The sequence below is a fragment of the Miniopterus schreibersii genome (genome assembly GCF_964146895.1).
Source record: "Miniopterus schreibersii genome assembly, chromosome: 12".
Lineage (NCBI taxonomy): Eukaryota > Metazoa > Chordata > Mammalia > Chiroptera > Miniopteridae > Miniopterus > Miniopterus schreibersii.
Genome location: NC_138112.1, coordinates 70,480,800 through 70,500,696, shown reverse-complemented (window position 1 = coordinate 70,500,696; position 19,897 = coordinate 70,480,800). Strand labels below are relative to the sequence as shown.

At 59.5% G+C, this 19,897-nt stretch overlaps 1 protein-coding gene across 1 annotated transcript; it reads right to left on the bottom strand.

The window, feature by feature from the left end:
- Window positions 1–82: 82 nt before the first annotated feature.
- GRK2 (G protein-coupled receptor kinase 2) lies at window positions 83–18,733 on the bottom strand. Its single transcript, XM_081155737.1, has 21 exons — window positions 18,537–18,733; window positions 8,692–8,768; window positions 6,911–6,984; window positions 6,676–6,777; window positions 6,501–6,575; window positions 6,316–6,377; window positions 5,477–5,528; window positions 5,221–5,312; window positions 4,749–4,848; window positions 4,573–4,651; window positions 4,361–4,491; window positions 3,981–4,075; window positions 3,801–3,908; window positions 3,533–3,599; window positions 3,142–3,242; window positions 2,510–2,576; window positions 2,335–2,430; window positions 1,957–2,119; window positions 1,668–1,804; window positions 1,457–1,570; window positions 83–1,355 (listed from the first exon to the last, which is right to left on the bottom strand). The coding sequence occupies exons 1-21, from the start codon at window positions 18,647–18,649 to the stop codon at window positions 1,191–1,193; spliced, it is 2,070 nt and encodes a 689-aa protein (XP_081011863.1). The 5' UTR covers window positions 18,650–18,733; the 3' UTR covers window positions 83–1,190.
- Between the last annotated feature and the right edge of the window lie 1,164 nt (window positions 18,734–19,897).

The window sequence follows — 19,897 nt, the reverse complement described above, 5'->3', positions numbered from 1 at the left end:
CCACGACCCTCTCCCCTCATGCCCCAGCCCAAAGGTGGCTGAAAATGATCATTGGGCACAAAAGAGTCTGACACAGCCAAAGTCAGGCACTATTTTTTTATAAAAACGCATAGTCTCATTTTTCCACTTTAAAATCACATTCAAAAATCGGCAAAGAAACGCCCCAGGGAGTGAGCAGATGGGAGGGGAGGGTGAGCCAACCCAGCCCCTGGGGGAGAAGGCGCGACACCACACACGGCAGCGCGACTGGCACGAGGGGGCATGCGGCGGGCGAGGTGGCACCCTGTGGGTAGTGGCACTGACGGGACATGGGGCTGGGGCTGGACAGCCCGGGGTGCACATTGACCGGCCTGGGGTGGCAAGGGCTGGCCCAACTGGCCCCTCCTGCTGTGCTGCCCAGCCCACCCAGGCTGGCCCTTGTGGTCCTGGGCAGACAAGGCCTCGCCCAGTCCGGGGTCAGGGGGACTTCAGGGCCAGGCTAGGCCAGCATGGTACAACCCGTAGTTGCCTTTTGGTGATCCTTGAGCCTGGGAGCTTAGAACGCGAGGAAGAGCGGGGCTGCAGTGACAGCAGCAGCACCTGCTGCCAGCGCCACCCTCCTGGCCAAGCCCCAGTGTCCAGGGAAGGTGAGAATGGAGGCAGCCAGTGACGCAGGGACTCCTCCCGAGTGAGGGAGCAAGAGTCCAAGTCACTGTGGGCGGCCCTGGGGTCAGGGAAATAATGGGCTCCTCCTCCACCAACTGGCTGGAGGCAGGACAGTGCAGGGCTATGTACCTGTTGCAGGAGGGGCCAATGTGGAAAAGTTCAGGTAGTATTCCTGTGCCTCAGCCTCCCCGGGGGCGGAGGATGCCCAGCCACCCAGCTGAGCCGTGGGCACAGAGCACAGCCCCCGGAGCCTGAGGTGGCACTATCCCCAGGAAGGGGTAGGGGGCTGCTGGGGGCTGCTGCTCTCCCCCCCACAGGAAGACACTGGGAGTGGGCGACCCCTGGGGCGTCAGGGCTGAGGGTGGCTGGACAGTGGCTGGGTTGGTGGCAGCAGGAGCCAAGGCAAGCGGGCCCCTCCCTGGGGGCTGGGGCCACAGGAAATCACAATAATTACAAAATAAAACCTTTTCCGCTTTGCGGGAAAACAAATAATAAAAATCCGACAAAATAAATTAGAGGTTTATAAAAGGCGGGCGGGTGGGGGGTCAGAGGCCGTTGGCACTGCCACGCTGCACCAGCGGCACCTTGCTCAGCTCCACCACGGGCGAGCGGGCCTTGTTCTTCATCTTGGGCACCCGCTGCACCAGCTGCTGGGCCTCTCGGTAAGCGTCGCGCAGCTCTTTCTTCCACTGCACCAGCTCCGGGTCACTCTGCATATGGCAGGGGGTCGGTCAGGGGGGGCCTGGGTGCCCCGAAGGTCACCCTGTCCCCACGCTGCCCCCGCCTGCTGGGCCCCCACACCTGTACTCACATCACACTGCAGGACAAACTGTTTACCACCGCGGATCTTGAGAAGGAGGCACTTTCGCTCCTTGATCTGCGTCTCCTCCACCGACTGGATCTCCTCCATGGTTAGCAGGCTCTGCTGCAGAGCAGGGAGGGATGGGCAGGGACAGTGAGGGCGCAGGACAGGCCCAGCCAGCTACAGCCTCTGCCCCCTGGCCCCCAGCCCCAATCCTTACCGGGGCCTCGCCCTCGCCCCGCCACTCGAGCCTGTTGGGGAACAGGTAGAAGTACCGCCGCTGCCACTGGGTCAGGAAGGGGTTGCCCATCTTGGACATGTAGCCGTGCATGATGCAGTCTTTGCCCAGGGCGTAGTCTGCATGAGAGAGGGAGAGAGAGGCCCTGTCCCTGTTCGAATCCTGGTTCGGCGGCTTCCTGGCCGTGACCTTGGCTGGGTTCCTGAAACCCAAGCCTGTTTCTCATCTCTAAAGTGGGCAGTGGGCATACACGGCAGCCATAGGCCCTCACCTTCCTCATGGCCCAGCTGCTTGTTTTTGGTTTTCTTGCGGGTCTCCAGCCGATCTGTCTCAGCGTTGATGGTGTCGAAGACAGTCTCTGCCACCTCCTGCTGCCACCGCTCAGAGATGGTGAGGGGGAAGTTGCGGTAGAGCTCCTGGTCGCTGTCCAGCAACTGCACCATGGGGACAGGGCAGGGACATCCATCACCACAGGTCTGCCCAGCCCCAGGGACCCAGGCAGGGTGATCTGGTCTACCCCTAGAGACATTGGGGAGGAGGAGCCCGGGGCCCAGGGCTGGCGAAAGGGTCTTCTAGGGGCAGAGGAAGGATGGGGAAGCCCCAGGGCTGGGCTGAGGGCTCAGGTGCAAGGCCCGGCAAGGCCCAGTACCTTGATTCCTTTTGTGTCTTCCTCATCAAAGGAGCCGATGTCGAAGGCGTCAGCTGCATTCACCTCCCCTCGTGGGGGGATCAGCGGGGGAGGGTACTGCGGCAGAACAGGGGCTGGGCATCAGCATGGGGCAGAGACAGCACAGCACTCTGCCAGCCCTGGCCCCCACTCTTACCTTCTGCAAGAAGACCATCTGCCAGTCTAGGGAGTGGAAGAAGGGGCTCTCCTTCACCTCCTGGGCCCTGTGGGGAGAGGGGGGGTCATCTGGGCCAGGGCTATGTTGGCGTGGGGCAGGTGGCCCCAGCTAACTCCTGGTTCAGCCACTTTCTGGCTCTGTGACCTTGGGCAAGTTCCTTAAACCTGAGCCTGTTTCCTCATCTCTATTGTGGGGAGAGCAGCAGTTCCCACACCGTAGGGCTGCTTTAAGTTTTAATATTATGAATCTTGCAACATCGTGCCTGGCACTTAGTAAATGTTTAATAAACATAAAAAGCTGCTGTTATCATCATTATCATCACCATCTTTGTTACAAGGGCTCCTCCGGAAGCCAGTCCCCAGCCAGCTCCAGCAGCTGCAACCCTGAGGATCTGGACACAGAGCTGGCTGTGCCCCAACCTGTGAGTTCCTCAAAGGAGGCTGGTTCCAGTAACGGACACAGCCCTTGTCCTCAGGGGGACACAGGCAGACGCCCAAGCAGGCTGGCCCAGCAGCCCACTGCAGAGGCCTGGACACCACAGCACGACTGAGTGCCCAGCGCCTGGCTGGGAGGCAAGGCCTGGGACAGTGGCCCTGGTCCCCAGCACTCACCCTCGGCCCAGGCAGCCCAGTCTCCTGTGGACATCCCTCTGCAATAGCCCCTCCAGCAAGGAACGGAGCTCGGGGGAGAAGGAGTCGGGCAGCTCCACAGCCTTCAGGAAGGAAGGGTGAGATGTTAGCAGGGGCCGAGGAAGAGCCCCTGGCTCCCAGCAGAGGGAGAAACGGGCCCAGCTTCCTAACTCACGCCCAGCAGCCATGTTTGCTCTGACAATATAGGGAAGGAGAGTCCACAGGGCAGGAGGCCAAAGTGGGGATGAGCCACCTGACATCGTTGCTGGTAAGACTGAGAGTCTGTGACACTGATACCCATGGGAGACTCCAGCCCCCCTGTGGCCCCCCATGGACTCCATCCAGCACCCCTGGGCTGGAACCACACACTCACCATTGTCAATGTCATCCGGTCAATCTCATGCTTGTCTTTGGTCTTATGCTGCCGGAAGGGACTATGCCTGGGCAAGAGAGGTTAAAGGCCAAGGTCACAGGACAGGAATGGGGAAACTAAGGCAGACAGCATCAATGATCTTTGTCCAAAGCCAGGGACGGTGCCATTCCTAACAACCAGGCAGCTGTGGGCTCCTCCCAGCCTCCTCCCTGGACCAGGGAAGAGCCGCTCTGTCTGGTCTCGCCGCCTGAGTGAGACGACCACTCACCCCCGCAGCAGCTTGAAGAGCATGCAGCCCAGGGAGAACCAGTCGGCACTGCTGTCGTAGGCCACTCCCTTCTGCAGCACCTCGGGAGCCATGTACCCATGGGTGCCCCTGTGGAAGCAAAGAGACATTGAGCACGTCTAGCAGAGGGTTTGGGAAGGAGGGTGCGGGCTGGGCACTCACACGCTGGCGTGGGGCTTCTTCTTGGAGAAGTCGCAGGCCAGGCCCAGGTCTGAGATGCGCACGTGGCCGTGCTCGTCCAGCAGGATGTTGGCCGGCTGTGGAGGAATCCCAGTGAGCTCCCCTGGGCAGCTCAGGACAGGGCCAGCCAGGCAAGATGCCAGCTGGGTCGCTGCCTTCACTCTAGAGGGTTACGCATGTCCAAGGACCAGGCCCTGGGCAGGGTCTTCACCTCCTCCCCTCAACCACAATGTGAATCTAGTAAATGGCTCGGTGGGTGGGAGGGCGCAGTGGGGAGGAGCTGGCCGGCCCTGTCCGGGGCTTGCTATTCCCACGCCCTGCTGGGCCAGGTGCACCCAGAGGAGGGACAGGCGGCGGCTCACCTTCAGGTCCCTGTAGACGACAAAGCGATTGTGCATGTGCTCCAGGCCCAGGATGATCTCGGCTGCGTAGAAGCGCATGTCCGCTTCGGAAAAGACCCCATGCTGGGACAGGTGATAGTGCAGGTCCCCACCTGAGGTAGGCAGTGATCAGTTCCCTGCCCCGGTGCCCCACCCCAGCCCCTTGCTCCACCTGGGGCCAGGCACACACTCACCGTTCATGAGATCTAGGATGAAGCTGAGTTTGTCCGGCGTGTGGAATGCGTACGACATGCAGACGATAAACGGGCAGTCCTGGGAGGGGACGGGACAGGAAGTCAGCAGAGGCTGCCCAGAGGTCCCGGAGCCAAAGGCTGCTCTGGTGGCCAGCCCACCTGGCCACCCGGCTCACCCCAGTGCTGACGAGGGACAGCATGATGCGCTCGTTCAGGGCCAGGGTCTCCCCCTGTTTCATCTTGATGCGTTTCTTGTCCAGACACTTCATGGCATACCTTGGGGGGGAAGGGTCAGTGAGTCAGCCCAGAGGCACTGCAGTCAGAGCCCAGGGCTGCTTTGGGGCCCAGGGTCAGGGTAGGGAGTCCTCAGGGCTCTTTGGGGGAATTTTGGACACCACAACAAGCTTATGACACAGAGAGGGCAAGAGAAAGTGCTAAGTTGGGGGCTCAGGGCTGAGGAGTGTAACAGACAAGCAAAGAATGGGGAGAGAGAGAGAAGCGAAGAGCGAGCACATACCCCTTTGCAGAGACCTGTTCATTCAGGACCCTGCCATCTGGCTCCTGGGGCCCTGATGCCCCTAGCTCGCCCATGGACACCCATGCCTCAGGGCACCCCCAGGGGCCCTCCCTTCCCTTGCAGGAGCTCACATCTTGCCCGTGTCAGCCTTCCGGCACCCATAGACCTCGCCGAAGCCCCCTCGACCAATGATGCGGTGCACACTGAAGTCATTCATGGTCAGCTGTGGGGGCAGCAACAACTGGGGTCATTGCACACCCTCACCACATGCTTACCTGCTTTAGGGAGCCAGCCCATGGGGAACCTGGCACTGATCCCACAACCACTATACCTCCCAGCCCTGGCTAAGCCCAGGGGCCAGCTCCCACACCCACCCAGCCCACTCACATGGATGTTGAGCTCCACATTCTTCCACTGGCAAAATCGTGTGAATTTATCACTGTAAGAGAAGAAACCGAGCTCAGATAAGCTGCAGAAAGTAAATGGCATGATGCCGGGGGTGAGCTTGCCCCACCCCACTGCCATTCCCCGGGGTCTGGAACTGCGCAGGAACAGGGCCATTCCAAGCTGGGCCCCTACCCAGAACACCAGCCCAGGTGGGGCTTGGCCACCTATGTTTGGGTCCCTGCTGCAATCAGATAGGTTAGAAAGGAGGTCCTCCAGCCTGACTTGACTTCCTGCTACCTTATCATTGACAATGCTCATCTCATCCCTACTTGCATACCTCCAGTGACAAGGCACTCCCTCCCTGTGAGGCCCCCACTCCATGGCTGGGGAGCTGGGACCTTATGAAAGCTGTTCCTTACATCAAGCTGAAATTTACCTACAGTTTCCACCCATCAGGTGGGCTCTGGCCATGAGGGCAGGGGGTTGGGGCAATGTGTCCTCTTGTGTTTGCCCCTACCACCACCCAATGTTTCTCGGCCTAGAAGGCCCAGCAAGGTGCTAGACAGTCCATGGGAGGGAAAGGCTCACAGGTGGTCCTGTGGTCCCTGGAGAAGCACCTGGGACAGGCCTGGTGCTGAGAAGGGTAGGCTAGGAGTGTGGAGCAGGTGATGACCTGGCCTGCCTCACCTCTCAGGAGTCTCTGCACTGGAGTGTAGATGGACCCAGGCACCCCCCCTGCCTGGGGGCTAAAGCAGGCTGGCTTCTCTCCACGCCATCCACACTCCTTCTCAGGACGGCCTCTCCCTCCCCCTGCTCTCCTGCATGCACCCCACTCTTACCTCTCAATGAATTTCTGGAACACGTCCCCTCGGAGGTTCTGACAAATCTCCTCAATGTACGGCTAAGGGAGGAAGGCAGAGGTTTGTGACTGTGCCAGAGCAGGAGCTGATCAGGTTCCCTAACCTGGGCCCAAGGTGGCCCCAGCTGGGCCAGGAGGCAGGGGAGGAGTAAGGTCAGCACATACCTGGAAGAGATCCGGAGGCACCTGCCTCTTCACCAGATGGCCCTGGACGTGCTCAATGGCACTTTTCGAGAAGGGCTGGGGAAGACACAGATGGCTGTGAACTCTCCACAGGGTCCTTCCATCCCTTCCCGGTGCCCAGGTAGCTCTGGGCTGGCATGCAGGTCCAGGCACTCACGTGCGAGCAGGCCAGCAGCTCCTTCATGATGTAGGTGTCGAAGATCTCCCGGCTACAGGTCAGGCGCTCCTCCTCTGTCTCCAGCTTCTCGTATTTCTTGATCTAGAGGACAGATCCCCAGGGTAACCTTTGGCCCAGCAGGGCCTAGGGGCACTAACGCCAAGCATCTTGTAGATTCAACAAAAGCAGCCCAACTTCATCCCCCTACTCCAGGCAGAGCAAGGGCTGGCCTCACCTCCTCGTAGAACTCCACCAAGGGCTTGGCCTCCTCCAGGTGTTTCAGGCAGAAGTCTCGGAAGAGCAGGTACCCTGAAAGCAAGGGTTGGGTCACCCTGAGCCATGCCACCTCGGAGGCCTTCCCATCACAGAGGATGGTGTGCGCTTGGGGCTCCCTGGGCAGAACTGGGCAAGGAGGCAACAGAGGTGGTCTCTGCCCCAGGCAGGGGCTGGGCAAGATGGCCTCGAAGGCTGCTGCCAACTGAAGATTCTTAGATTTGGGGCCTGCTTCCTCAGATGGCGGCCGGAAAGTGATGGGCACCTTGGTGAGGCAGAGGCCGGGGGCTGGCTCTGGCACCTGGGCCTCCTGCCGTCTCAATGCAGTCTGGGACTTGCACCTCCTCCTAGAGGGTGACACCCCCACCAGGTGGGCCCCGCAGGTGCAGTGAGTCACCTGGGCCAGGCCAGAGCCATAGCACGGGGAAGGAAGGCGGCCTCTGAGGGGGCCATCCCCCTCTCCCTAGACCTTATAACCCCCTCCACCATCTGGCTGAGTCTCACAGAGGCCCTGAGACACAGGCCCACAGGAAGGTGAGGTCCAACTGGGGAAACTGAGGCTCAGGGAGGTCTGTCAGGCAGGGGTTATGTGGCAGGTATGAGAACTCAGGGTTCATCTACCCAGTGGCAGGTCCTGAGAAGGACAGGTTGGGGAGTAGGGCCTTGAGGGCATGGGCCACTGGGGAAGGGAAGAGGTGAGATGGGCTGTGGCCAGGTCTCGCCCCTCCCAGGGAGTGGGGGCCTGAGGCCTGGCCTAAGAGCAGCCTTGGAGGGCAGAGAAGTACGGGTGGTCCCTCCACCCTCCAGCCCAACCTGGGTGGCCAGCTTGTGCCGGGGAGTTTTCTATGCCTCTCTGGTGGCACTGTCTCCATGGCCTGGGCACCTCTGCCAGTGCGCAAGGCCATCACTTCTGATAGAGAGGCCTGGCCCTTCAATACTGTGCCTTTGAGTAACTCGGGACAGGGCTTTCCAGTGGACAAGGGGCTTTCACTGGCATCCTCTTCCAGCCCTCCGACAGGCTCCTGAGTAGCAGGTCCCAGGTGAGGACACCAGCAGGCTGAGAGAGGTACAGCTATGTGCCCAAGGTCACACAGCACAGTCAGGGGACCCAAGCTGTGTGTTTCCTTACACACTGGCTCCCTCGAGCCTGACCTCCAAAGCCTGCTCCCACCAGGCCAGGCTACTCCCTTTTCGGAGCTGAGAGCCTGTTCTCCAGAAGCCAAATCAGAGCTGTGTGTGGCTGGAGCTGCTTCCCTGAGATCCACCCCAACCGTGCCCTAGGGCCAGGTCCCCATTCTAGACAACTGGCACTGGAGGAGGAACAGAGGACCAGGCTGAAGCAGGTTGCTCACAAAGAGGGCCTATGGGGGAGGGGGTGGGCAGACCACAGCGAGGCAGGCGCCACAGGAAGAGCCCCGCCCCTTCCTGTCAGTTCTACCAACGGCCCAGAGCAGCTGTGCCTGCGCCAAGGGGAAGCTGCAACTCTCAAAAACAAAAACCCCAAAGGAGGAACTTCCCCGGTGGCCCTGGAAGACTGCTGGGCCCCCACCCCTTCACAGGGCTCCCTGGGCCGACAGCCAGGGGCTAGGAGGCACAGCGGGTCACAGCCTTGCTGTCACCCAAGGGCTCACTGGCTGTCCTGCCCCCATGGATCGGAAGCCAAACCTCCTGGGAGCCAGCCTCAGGGTCCTCCTGCCCCCACACTCCAATCTTTGGGGCTGATGGAGTCCCCACTGTACTCACCCAGTTTCTGGGAGAAGATCTTCTCAAAGGTCACCTCGCCCCGGTCCTCCAGGTACTTCTGCATGACACTGCGGATGCTGAAAGATAGAGACCATGGTCATCTGGAGCCCCGTGACATCTATCAGGCCTCCTGGCCCTTTTCTGGCCCTGCTCTCCTGGAAGGCGGTTGCCTCCTCTCCCAGAATCCAGAGCCAGAGGCCACTGATGGTGGGTGTCACTGCTCCCTCTAGAAAGGTCACATCAGAGGGACCTGGGAAAGCCTATGCCTGCTCCATAAGGCTCTGTCCCCAAAGCTAGGGTTTCCAGCAGGTGGCTGCTGAGAAGTCTGGTCCCAGCACTGCTTTGTGCTGGCTTTGGGGACTTGGCCAAACCTCAAAAGTCAGGCCTCGCCCAGCAGCAGACGATGGATAACCAAACTGTGGCCTATCCGGAGGATGGAGCATGCGCCGCTCGGCAGAGACGCGCCGAGGCAGTGATATACCCGTAGGCTACAATACGATGGACCTGGAAAGCACTCCACTAAGTGAAAAACATAAGTCATAAAAGGTCACGTTATATGATCCCATTTATATGAAATGTCCAAAATGGGCAAACCTATGGAGACAGGAAGCAGATTAGTGGGTGCCAAGGGCTGGGGAAGGAACGGGGAGTGGCTGCTAATGGGTATGAGAGAGAGACACACAGATTGGCTGCCTCCCGCACCCACCCCAACCGAGGCTGGAGATCGAACCTGCAACCCACATACATGGCCTTGACTGGGAATCAAACCCCAGACCCTTCGATGGGCAGGCTGATGCTCTAACCACTGAGCCACACCGGCCAGGGCAATAAATTTTATTTTTTAAATACTTTTATTTATTTTTAGAGAGAGAGGAAGGGAGAGGGAGAGAAACATAGATGGGAGAGTGCAACATTGATCAGCTGCCTCCTGCACGCCCCCGACCAGGGATTGAGCTTGCAACCCGGGCATGTGCCCTGACAGGAATCGAACCAGCAACCTTTAGGTGCATGGGAGGATGCCCAACCAACTGAGCGACACTGGCCAGGGTTAAAATGATAAATTTATGTTACTTGAATTAGATCTCAATTTTTAAAAATAGTTTTAAAAAAAGGCTAAGCCTCAGTTCCCACGTTCCTAATACCTGCCCCTGGGTTGCAGCGGGGGAGGGGGTGGCCACTCTGACACGGAAGCCCAACCCCATGCTCCCGCCCATTTGTCTCATCCCCCAACACTAAGCACTGTCCAAAAAAAGAGACACTGGACTATATTTCATGCCTCAGACACACCTTTCTGTCCCCTCCTCCCCTTTCCTGGGCTACTTGCTCCCTGCCCTGCAGGCCTGCCTGTCATGACGGCCAGCTGTGGTCACATCTGGCCCTCACTAGCCCAGGATCCTGAGCAACACTCTTAGCTGCCTGTACTGAGGGCCATGCTGGGCAGTCACACCTAAGGCCATGCAAGGCTCAAGTGACCCTTAGGATATGTGGGGCCACCCACAGGCCACCAATGAAGAGACTGCAGCTGGTAAGGACTTGGATGGGAAAGTCCAGGCTGTGCCCTCACCTCCCTGCCTCCCTGCATCCCTTAGAGCCCAGCATGGGGCCCTGGCCACAGGGGCCTGCTGTACATCACCTACTGGGGGGCAAGGTATCCTGCACCCCTGTCCTCCAGGTAGGCCCTCCCAGGGCACAAGTCCTGGTTCTATGACATTAGACAGAGTGTGACAAAGCCTGAGTGGGGCCCAGTCAGATGGAGGAGACTCGGGGAGGTAAGAATGTTCTGGGCCTTCGGGAGAGGCTGTGTGGAGAAGGCGGAACTTTAGTGGGTTCCTCAAGCGCAAACAGGATGTCAGCAGGTGGTGAAGCCCAGGGCAGGTGAGTGGGCTGAGGACAGGCTGGGGAAGGCTGGGCCAATGAGCAAGGAGCCATGGGGCGAGGAGTGACGGCAGGGGGTCCAGGCAGGGGGTGAGCAGACAGACGCCACTGGGGACACCCACTGGAGGAAGCCCAAGTATCTGACAACACTGGGCCGGGAAGGCGGGAAAGAAACAGGGTGAGGAGAAGGCTGGAATGGACAGAGCGCTGACAAGGCCAGCTGGAAGGCAGGCCAGTGCGCCTGTGGACCCTGCCCAGCCTCCTCCTGGGCTCGAAGGAAGGGGACTCCTACCCTTTTCCACTCAGCATTTTCCTTCGGAGATGGTCTGGGTGGGAGCCCAGGCCCCAGCCTTCCTAGGCCTTTGCTCATGTTCAAGTCACACAAGAAAAAGCCACACAAGAGAACACGGGAGCACGCAGAGCTTGGAACCTCCTGTTCAGACCCTGGGACAGTTGGGTTGGGGGTGCTGAGGCCGAGCACAGGGGGAAGAGCCCAGTCCAAGGCAGCAAAGGCTCACAGGGTGGTGAGACCAGGCAGCCAGGAGTAAGGGGCATGAGCCCCGGAACACTGCAAGGGCCAAGTGCCTAGATTTCTCCCGTGAGAGGGGCCAGGAAGGCAGGGTTCTCACCAGCCCTTGGCTCGGCCCTGGGCTCTGCATCTGCATCCCAGCCCTGTGGAAGGGGATGGGAAGAAGCTATAGAGAGAAAACATATCCCCAAACGTCATCCCCCTTGGGGTGGACAGTGAGACAGTGGGCAGGTGTGCTCAGGTGGAATGTCCAAACAGGTAATGCAGATGGCAGGCAAAATGACCCCAGCCTGTCTAGATGACCCCACCATGGCCCCTGCAATAGTCACTGGGAAGCCCTCCTGAGCCCCAAACTTGCTTCCTGGGAACCAGCAAGACTGGCACCAGCTCAGCAAAGGAGCTGCAGTGGGAAGGCCCACAGGGAGCCAGGGAGCTGTCCCGCCACGTGACTCAGTGGCCCTGCAAAGCAGCGAAGAACTGGACACCCCAAGGTCCCCACCAGGAATCACACTCTCTAAGAGGGCCTGCCCACCAGAGAGGAAAGGCTGCAGACAGCAGAGCCCTCCTTACTGGGTGGCTCTGCTGTCATCTCAGCCCAGGGACAGCAGAAAGTGGATCGGCTCTGCGCTGCCTGGCAGCCAGACCCCGCCCCCCACAAGCCTGCATGGGAGGCCGCAGCATGCTTCCCAGCCCACACACTTCACTTTCTTCCTTAAAAAGAAAAAAATGTTTTCTAAATAAAATAAACACTCCCCCCCAACCAAACACAAGGTCAGACTCGGGCAGAGCCCTTGAAGGGAAGGCCCCCAAAGCATAGGGTTTCCTGTCCATTCCCACTGGGCTGGCAGCCGAAGGAGCTGCCAGGTTAGAAAAACGTGTCACAGGGGACACTCCCACCAGGGTGGCAAGTACAGGCTGGCACAGGAGGTGGTGATGGCCTCCTGGGCTGGGTCACCTTTGTCTCCAACACCCGCTCCCTGATACTGGCGGAGTCTGGAGTGGTGGGGAGCCCAGAGCAGCGTTTCTGCTCCAGCCCAAGTCAACAACCCCAATATGCAGAAGCACATGGCTCCCACATCAACTCCGGGTGGTCAAGAGAGCCAAGTGCCTGCATCTTCCTTGCCAGAAGAACTTAAGGCTCCCAGTCGAGGGGTGCCCAGGTCTGGGCCTCAAATGGCTCTCCCCACTTCCCTCCCCAGAGGCCAGGCCAAGTCACCAACTTGAAACGTCCAGTTTCCTCATTTGTAAAATGAGGATGTCAACAAAATTCTGAACTGTCACCACAGCGCTGGCCATTTAAAAAGCCTGCGAGGCCCTGGCCGGTGTGGCTCTCGGCTGAGAGTCATCCCCTGCACTGAGAGGTTGCAGGCTGCTTCCTAGTCAAGGCACACGCAGGATCAATCCCCAGCAGGGGGGCGTGCGGGAGGCAGCCCATGAGAGTGTGTGTGTGTGTGTGTGTGTGTGTGTGTCTTTCGCTCTCTCCTTCCCTTTTTCTCTCTAAAAATCATTAAAAATATAAAAAATAAATAAAAATAAAAAGCCTGAGAGGACACAGAACTCTTCCAAGATGCCAGCCTTGCTGTGAGGGCTATCAGCTCATGTCCCCCTCCTAGAGGGACCCCACCTGCTGGGATCCTACACCTGCGCCTCCTTCTAGACTGTGACCATAAGCTACAGTCTTGTTTGGGTCTGTGTCCCACACCTGCCATGTTCTTGGAGAGGGGTCTGTGGCCAGGGGGCCTCCTGGCCAGGGCGGACCCAGGAGTGCAGTCTGACCAGCCTCACGCACTCATGCTGCTCAGCCTGGGGGATTCAGGCAGAGCCCAATACCTGCCCTGCCAAAGTATCGGGGGGCCCCTCAGCAGGAGGCCCGCCCTACCATGGCAGGGAGCTGCCGGATCTGGCTACCTGGCACTGCCACCTGCAGCCAGGGCTGTTCACACCAGCTCCAGCTGCTCTGAGGAACAGGCCCAGCCTGACACAGTGTGTGGGGGCATTTCCTCCCTCTCAGCCTAGAGTAGGGGTTGGGGTGACAGGACAGTAGGCAGGGAGGGGGTGAGAACTTCCGGTACCTTCTAGCACCACGTGGTTCACAGGAAAAGCAAAGGCCCTCGCTCTGTGGCGCAGTGGCCTGGCGGGCTGGTCTGGGCCCTCATCAGTGACTACTCAGGGTCACACATGATAGCCTATGTGGACTGGGAGGGACTGCAGGGGTCACAGACAAGCACACTGATTTGACAGTGAGGAAATCAAGGCTAAAAGAAGCGGAGCCACTGACCCAGAGTCCCACACGGCGTTAGTGGCAAGAAAACATCCAACCTCCCTGAGAAAGAGCCTCCCACCAGGAGGGAGCTTCCCCTTAGCCTTTATGGAAGAGTAGGGTACAGGGTCCCAGGGGACCCTGGCTTGTGACCCGGCAGCCTTCCCCTCCATCCCATGCCAGTGGCTGCAAGCAGCATCTCCCCTGGGAGCCCACCAGGCTGAGGCTGGGGGCAACTCTGGCTGGCATCTAGCAGGCTAAGGACCATGATTCTTGTGCCCCTGTGTGACATGGATGACAGGGCTTTGAAATCCCAGGATAATACAAGCTGGCACGGGGGCCAGGGACTGGCAAGTCTGGTGCAGCCATGCTGGAACTGCCATGCTCTGGGAGGTGACAGCTAACAAGACAGCGGAGCGGAGGCTCGGGCACTCCTCTGTGGCATTTCCAGGAAACCTGGCACCACAGTGGCAGTGGTAGGAGGAAGTCCCCTGGGGCTTCTTATTAATATTTCTCAATGACTCTCCCTGGGGCTGACAATGTCCTCAGAGCTTGAGGATGGGGCACATACCAATTGGGAAAGACCAACCGAAGCAGCCAACTGTGGAGCAAGCCATGGCTGGGGGAGAGAAGATGACACCCACTGAGCACCACACACATAATGTCACAGCCCACCACGAATGTCACAGCAACCCAGGTTCCCGAGGGCATGGTGGCCACAAAGTGGCTCCCTAAGGGATGTGTGGGAAGAGGAACTCTGGCGGCCTTGTCACATGTCACAGTGTCTACACGACTGTGACACAAGTACCACACCCTGCATCCACTGCCATTACGTCAGAACGCAGCAAGAACAAACTTCCGGGGCTCCGCACCCCAAGGGTCCCAGGAGGGGGCTGACCCCTCCACGAACCCAGGATGGCTCCAGAGTCAGAGAACTGGCCCCTCAGAGAACAGAGCTGCTCACAAGTTACACCAGGAAGCCCACTCTGAACCCTTGCTCTTCGGCCTGCACAGACGCTACCCCTCGCGGTAAGCAGAAGCACGGAAGGCAGGCTATTGTTCTAGAAAAAGCTGCTGCCCAGCACCTCAGGTTTAGTGTCTCCTGTTTGAAACAGCTTAGCAACAACCTGACTGTAATCCCGTCTTCTGCGATGAGCGGAGGACACGGTCCCTCGGGGCCACAGGAGCGTGGGGATGGAGGGTCACAGGAAGGAGGGGCAGGTGGGATGGAGGCTGTGCATTCCCCAAGGACTCTGTTGGGCTCATGACTTCTGTTTGGTCCAAGGCAGGAGCACCGGCCATGTGCAGGCAGCCTGAACCCCGACCCCAAGCACTCAGCCCCTCTGCAAAGCTGACCTGGGCGCCTGCCCGGGTGGGAGGAAACGCTGGCTGCGGAGTGTGCCGACATCCGATGTCACCGGGATTTTACTACTGGGAATTGACCGTGCATTAATAGGATACGTTATTCCTGGGTTGACAGAGCCCAGAATCCCCTGCATGGATTCCAGCCTGGGACGCTCACATTCCCTCAGATTCCTCGGTTAATGGGCAAGCGAGCAAATTCACGGCAAAAATGTGAAACCCAGTGCTCAGGAAAGGAGAACAGATGGGAAAAGGGAGCCTGGAGACCCATTGCTGGGTTCAAGGCCTGGAGGGAGCGACTGCAGAGAAGATGGGCTTGTTTTCAGGGGCAGGAGGAGGGAGAATGCTGCTACTGGAGTGGAAAGTTCTGGATAACGAATAAAGGCTGATGAAGAAGTGGGGGGGGAGGGGAGAAAACCTCCCTCTGCACCCCATCCCCCCACAAGTCAAGGGCAGGAAGTTCTGGAGGCTAAGAGTTAACAGGAACGAAGAAGCAGCAGAGGAAGAGTGGTGGGTCTGGGAGACAGGGAAGCCGGGAGAGGGCAGGAAGAAGGAAATCCACAGGGGGGGAGGGACCAGGAAAGAGCCGAGAAAATGGGAGGCTGCAAGAGGCACCCGGCTTTGACAATCTGCTGCTGGGGCTGCCACTGTCACCAGGGAGGGCAGGGGCACCTCCTGGGACTGCCTGAGCCAGGCTCCTCAGGCAGGAGCCCAGAGATTAATTACACAAGGCCTCCATGGTCATATTAAGCAAATGACAGTAATTACAGGACTGCTGCCGCTGCTGGAAAGGGAGACAGCAGCTCCTTTGGGGAGAGGCACAGACCACCAGCCCGAAAGGTCATCAGTGAGGGGGGCAGCCTCCTCGTTTTACTGAGGTGGAAACTGAGGCAGGCTCAGCCAGGATAAGGGCCGTGCCTGGGTCCCGCATGAGCTGGTGTTGTGGATTAGAAGCTGAGCCTCCTCCTGTCTTCCAGCTACACCATGCTGTTTCCTTCCATGAGAAGGTGGAGAAACGGGGCTGTTTTCTCAGATCCTACAGGGTGACAGAGGGGAGGTCCCTGTGCCAACTCAAGCTGGCCCTGTGCCCAACAGCTCCCGTTCCCCAACCCTGAGAAGTCAGAGCTGTGATGACACACCCAGCGCCCAGTCAAGCCACAACCTGGGCACCAGCCGCAGACCACCCGAATGTGGGAGCAACTCCAATGGTACCTTATCATTGACAAACCACAGCCTTTCTCCTGGACTCTGACCTGTAGGCGAGGAAACATTACCCCAGATGTGGAGCTGCCTCCTCTAGGCACTAGCTTTGCCAGAGCAGCCAATGGGGAGGGTCTGGGCCTAGTGAACCAGGACAGCTGACAGTGCTGGGGGCTGCCCTGCTGTTTCTAGGCCACCTCCCCAGCCCCACAGCTCCCTGGAGAAGGGGTGCTAGCTGGCACATTCCACAAAACATGGATGGGGTGAGAGCAGAGCTGCAGAGGGGTGTGCAGAGGAAGGAACTATAGCCGGGAAGAACACATGGGAGTCCAGGGACCTGAGTTCAGATTCCAGCTTACCCCTGTAACCTAGTCTCCTCTCTGTGAGCCTTAGTTGCCTCAGCTATTAAATGGGAGAATTCCACCTGCTGTGCCTGCTTCCCACAGTTATGAAAAGAATCAAGTGGAGTAAAAAGCACTTTGCAAACTGGGAAATGCCAGGCAAAGATACAGTCATAATAACCTTCCAGGGCAGGAGGCATCCAGCCCACTGGGCGTGGGAAGCATAAAGCAAAGGCTGGTGTTTGCTCTAATGCAGGAGGCCTGGCCTCCTAGGAGCAGCTCTGGTCCTTCCCCGGCCTCGGCTGACCCGTGGTCACTCTTAGAGCCTACAGATGTGGGCAACGTGCCCAACACTGTGCTGCCAGATGGTGACCCTACACAAGAACCCATGACACCTGGCTCTTGGCCTCCTGCTGTTCCCCTAAAACTCACAGCCAACCTAGTTTCAGGCATCATGGTGCTGACAGTTCTTGTGCAGCTACTACACACAAGGCGTGGCCTTGCCAACTTCACAGGTTGGTTTTTGGATCAACTGAGATGACAGATGTCAAAATAAATAATAAATTATTATAATTCCCACCATTATTCCTATCACCACTATCACTACCACAGATGGTAAAGGGGACTGGGAACGTTTCATTTCTCTGGGTTCTAACACCTGCAGAGCCAGCCCAAGGTGGGGCCCCATCAAGAGCAATGCATTCTGGGGAGAGATTACCCAAAGGCAGAGAGTTCCAGAGAAGGCCCCGCCTCACCCTTTGCAGAACTCCAACCTGCAGGAGGGTCTCAAGGTCTCAGCAACCAAGGGGAGCCGTTGCAAGCCCCAGAGGCTGACTCTCCCGTTTCCTCCCTCGTGGCTTTGTCATTTCTGAACTCATTTTTGTTCTAACTGTCACTGCTCCCTGGACAGCCCCTAGCTGACAGTAAGTCTGGTTCCTGTTTTGAGAAATCTGATTGCAAATGTCTAGAAAAAAAGGGCCCTAACGGCCTTTTCAAACTGCAGACCAATTTTCCTCTCCCAGGCCTGGTGTTCAGTCAATCCGAAACCCAGTGAACAGGGCCCTGAGGAAGACGCTGGAGACGACAGCACGGCACCCGTGCAGCTTTGGACCCTGCTTCAAAGACTCGGGATGCTGCAGTCACACAGCCTTATTTCACACCATCCACATTTCACAGATGAGAAAACCGAGGCCCAGAAACAAGAAGGGACTTGCCCAACGTCACCTGATAACACCATGACAGCAAGGACAGGCCCAGGCTCCTGGGCTGGCTGTAACCAGCATGCCACCTCTCAGGCAGGTATGGAGGAGTTGCTGGGACTGGCCTTGCCAGGTGACACAAGGAATGGTAGTGGCCAAATGGCTCTCATAGATGCAGAACTGCCAGGCGCCGGCTCAGGCCAGAGTGGTGGCAGAAATGTGGAACTAGAAGCCGGAAGCCCTGATCTGATGACCAGGCAACACCCTGGATTACCTGTGACACCGGGAAGGCCACTCGCCTCTGGGGTTTCAGCTTCCCCACCTGTTCCACGGGGCCAAAACCACACCTGTCCTACCTGCCCACGGGTGTCCGTGAGGCTCAAACAATGGGAAAATACTCCAGAAGCCATAAAATGCTGGGCAGGCCCCGGCTCTCGGCTCTATCCTGTACACTTCTGCGCTTACATCCTGCACACACAGTTTAAACTTTGGTACCAGGTGCAATGACATCAGTTGTCTCACCGAGAAGTGGCAGCCCCGTCCAGCTGCTGCAGGGGTGCTGGGGTACCCCCCAGCCAACAGCACTGCAGGGCACCATACGCAGGGCCCACCAGAGGAGGGGGGTAAGGGGAAAGGGGCAGTGGGTGTCTCCTCCCCTGGGATGGGGTGCACACCACACCCTGCTCCCCATCACCCCGACCCCCAAAGCACTCTCAAACCCCACCCCAAGCCAGTGACCGACCAGGCGGTGGGGAAGACTTTTGTCTCCCCCAAACCTCACACAAGTGTCGACCAGAAGGGGCTGAGTGGAGGCAGAGGAACCCCAAGGGGAGATGAGCTGGCATGAGGGCAAGAGGATGGGTGCCAGTCAGGCCAGGGGGGTGGTGGGCGGAGGGGCCCAGGGGCTGCCCGGAGGGTGCGGGGCACGGGGCTCCAGCGGGCGAGGGCAGAGGCCGAGCGGGGCAGGGGCCCCGAGCCGGTCGGGGGCCGCTGGGGCTGGGGAGCCCCGCCGGGCGCTCGGGGCTCTGGTGCGCGGGGCGCGGGCGCGGGCGCGGGGTCGGGCGCCGGGGCCGCCTCACCTGGGCTCGGGCAGCAGGATCTTCTTGCTGGCGCGCGCGGCCGGCGTGGCCTTGCTCTTCTCCATGGCCATCAGGTAGCTCACGTCGGCCAGCACCGCCTCCAGGTCCGCCATCTTGGCGGCGGCGGCGGCCTCTCCCGCCGCTCGGCTCCGCTGCTCCGCTCCGCTCGGCTCGGCGCGCTCGGCCCGCCCGGCCCGGCCGCTCCGTCGGCCTCGGGCGCCGCCGCCGCCCGGTGCGCTTGGCGCCCGCGGCTCCGCTCGCCGCGCTCACAGGCGGCGCCGCCCCATGGCGCCGGCTCGGGCCCGGCCCCGGCTCGCTCCGCTCCCGCCGGGACTGCAGTCGGGCCGCCGCCGCCGCCGCCCGCGCCCCGGAGCCGCCGCCGCCTCCGGCCCCGCCTGCCGCGCACAGCGCCAGCGAGCCCGCGAGGGGCCGGGCGGGCGGCGGGCGGCGCCCCCTGGAGGCCGCGCGGGCTGCACCCCCGGACCCCGGCCGCGGCGCGGCCGCCACCCGGACCCCAGGCCGGGGCACAACCGAAGAAACGCTGGACCCAGACCTGCCCCCTCTCCCGTCGCGCCTGGGATCCCGGACTCCGCAGCTGACCACGGCCCTGGCCCAGGACGCCCCCGGGGCTTGGGTCTCGGACCCCGACTCTAACCCCTGACTCCCTGACCTTGACGCAGCCCATGACTGACACCAGACCTGGATAGCATGGGGATCCCAGCCTCCAAAGAGGACCCCGGCCCCACACCGAGACCTCAGGCTCTGACCCTGACCTTGGACCACTACCCTGCCCCCCCACCTTCACACCCAGACCCGGACCCTGACCGCAGACCCCAGATCCCCAACAGGACCCCACATCTATATTTTGGACCATCATCTCAAACTCTGATCAAGGGTCCATCTCTCATCCTGGTTACTGACCCCCAACCTTCATACCAACCCCAGACCCTAGACCACTATCATGATCCTAAACCCTGAAATTGGGGGCAGAGCCCAGACCAGGTCTTGGACCACCAGCAGCAGACCAGGGTCCTAGACTCAACACCAAGACCAGGAACCTAGGACCAGGACATCCAACCAGGACTCAGACTGAATTTAGAACCCTTAACAGGTCACCAGGAACCTAACCTGGTCCAACTTGTAGATGCAGGTCCCTGGCCTGCACCCCAACCCAACCACAGATTCATGATGGAATCATCATAATTCCACAACGTGAGATCCAACCTCTCTTATCCTGGGAGGGGGTGCAAGGGTCTCTGTGCTGCCTGGCAAGGGAAACTCATTCTGCTGAGAGCCCAAGGGGTTGTGGGGGGTATTCTGTGTGTTTCAAAGCAGCACCGCCTATCTCAACGTGTCCCTCT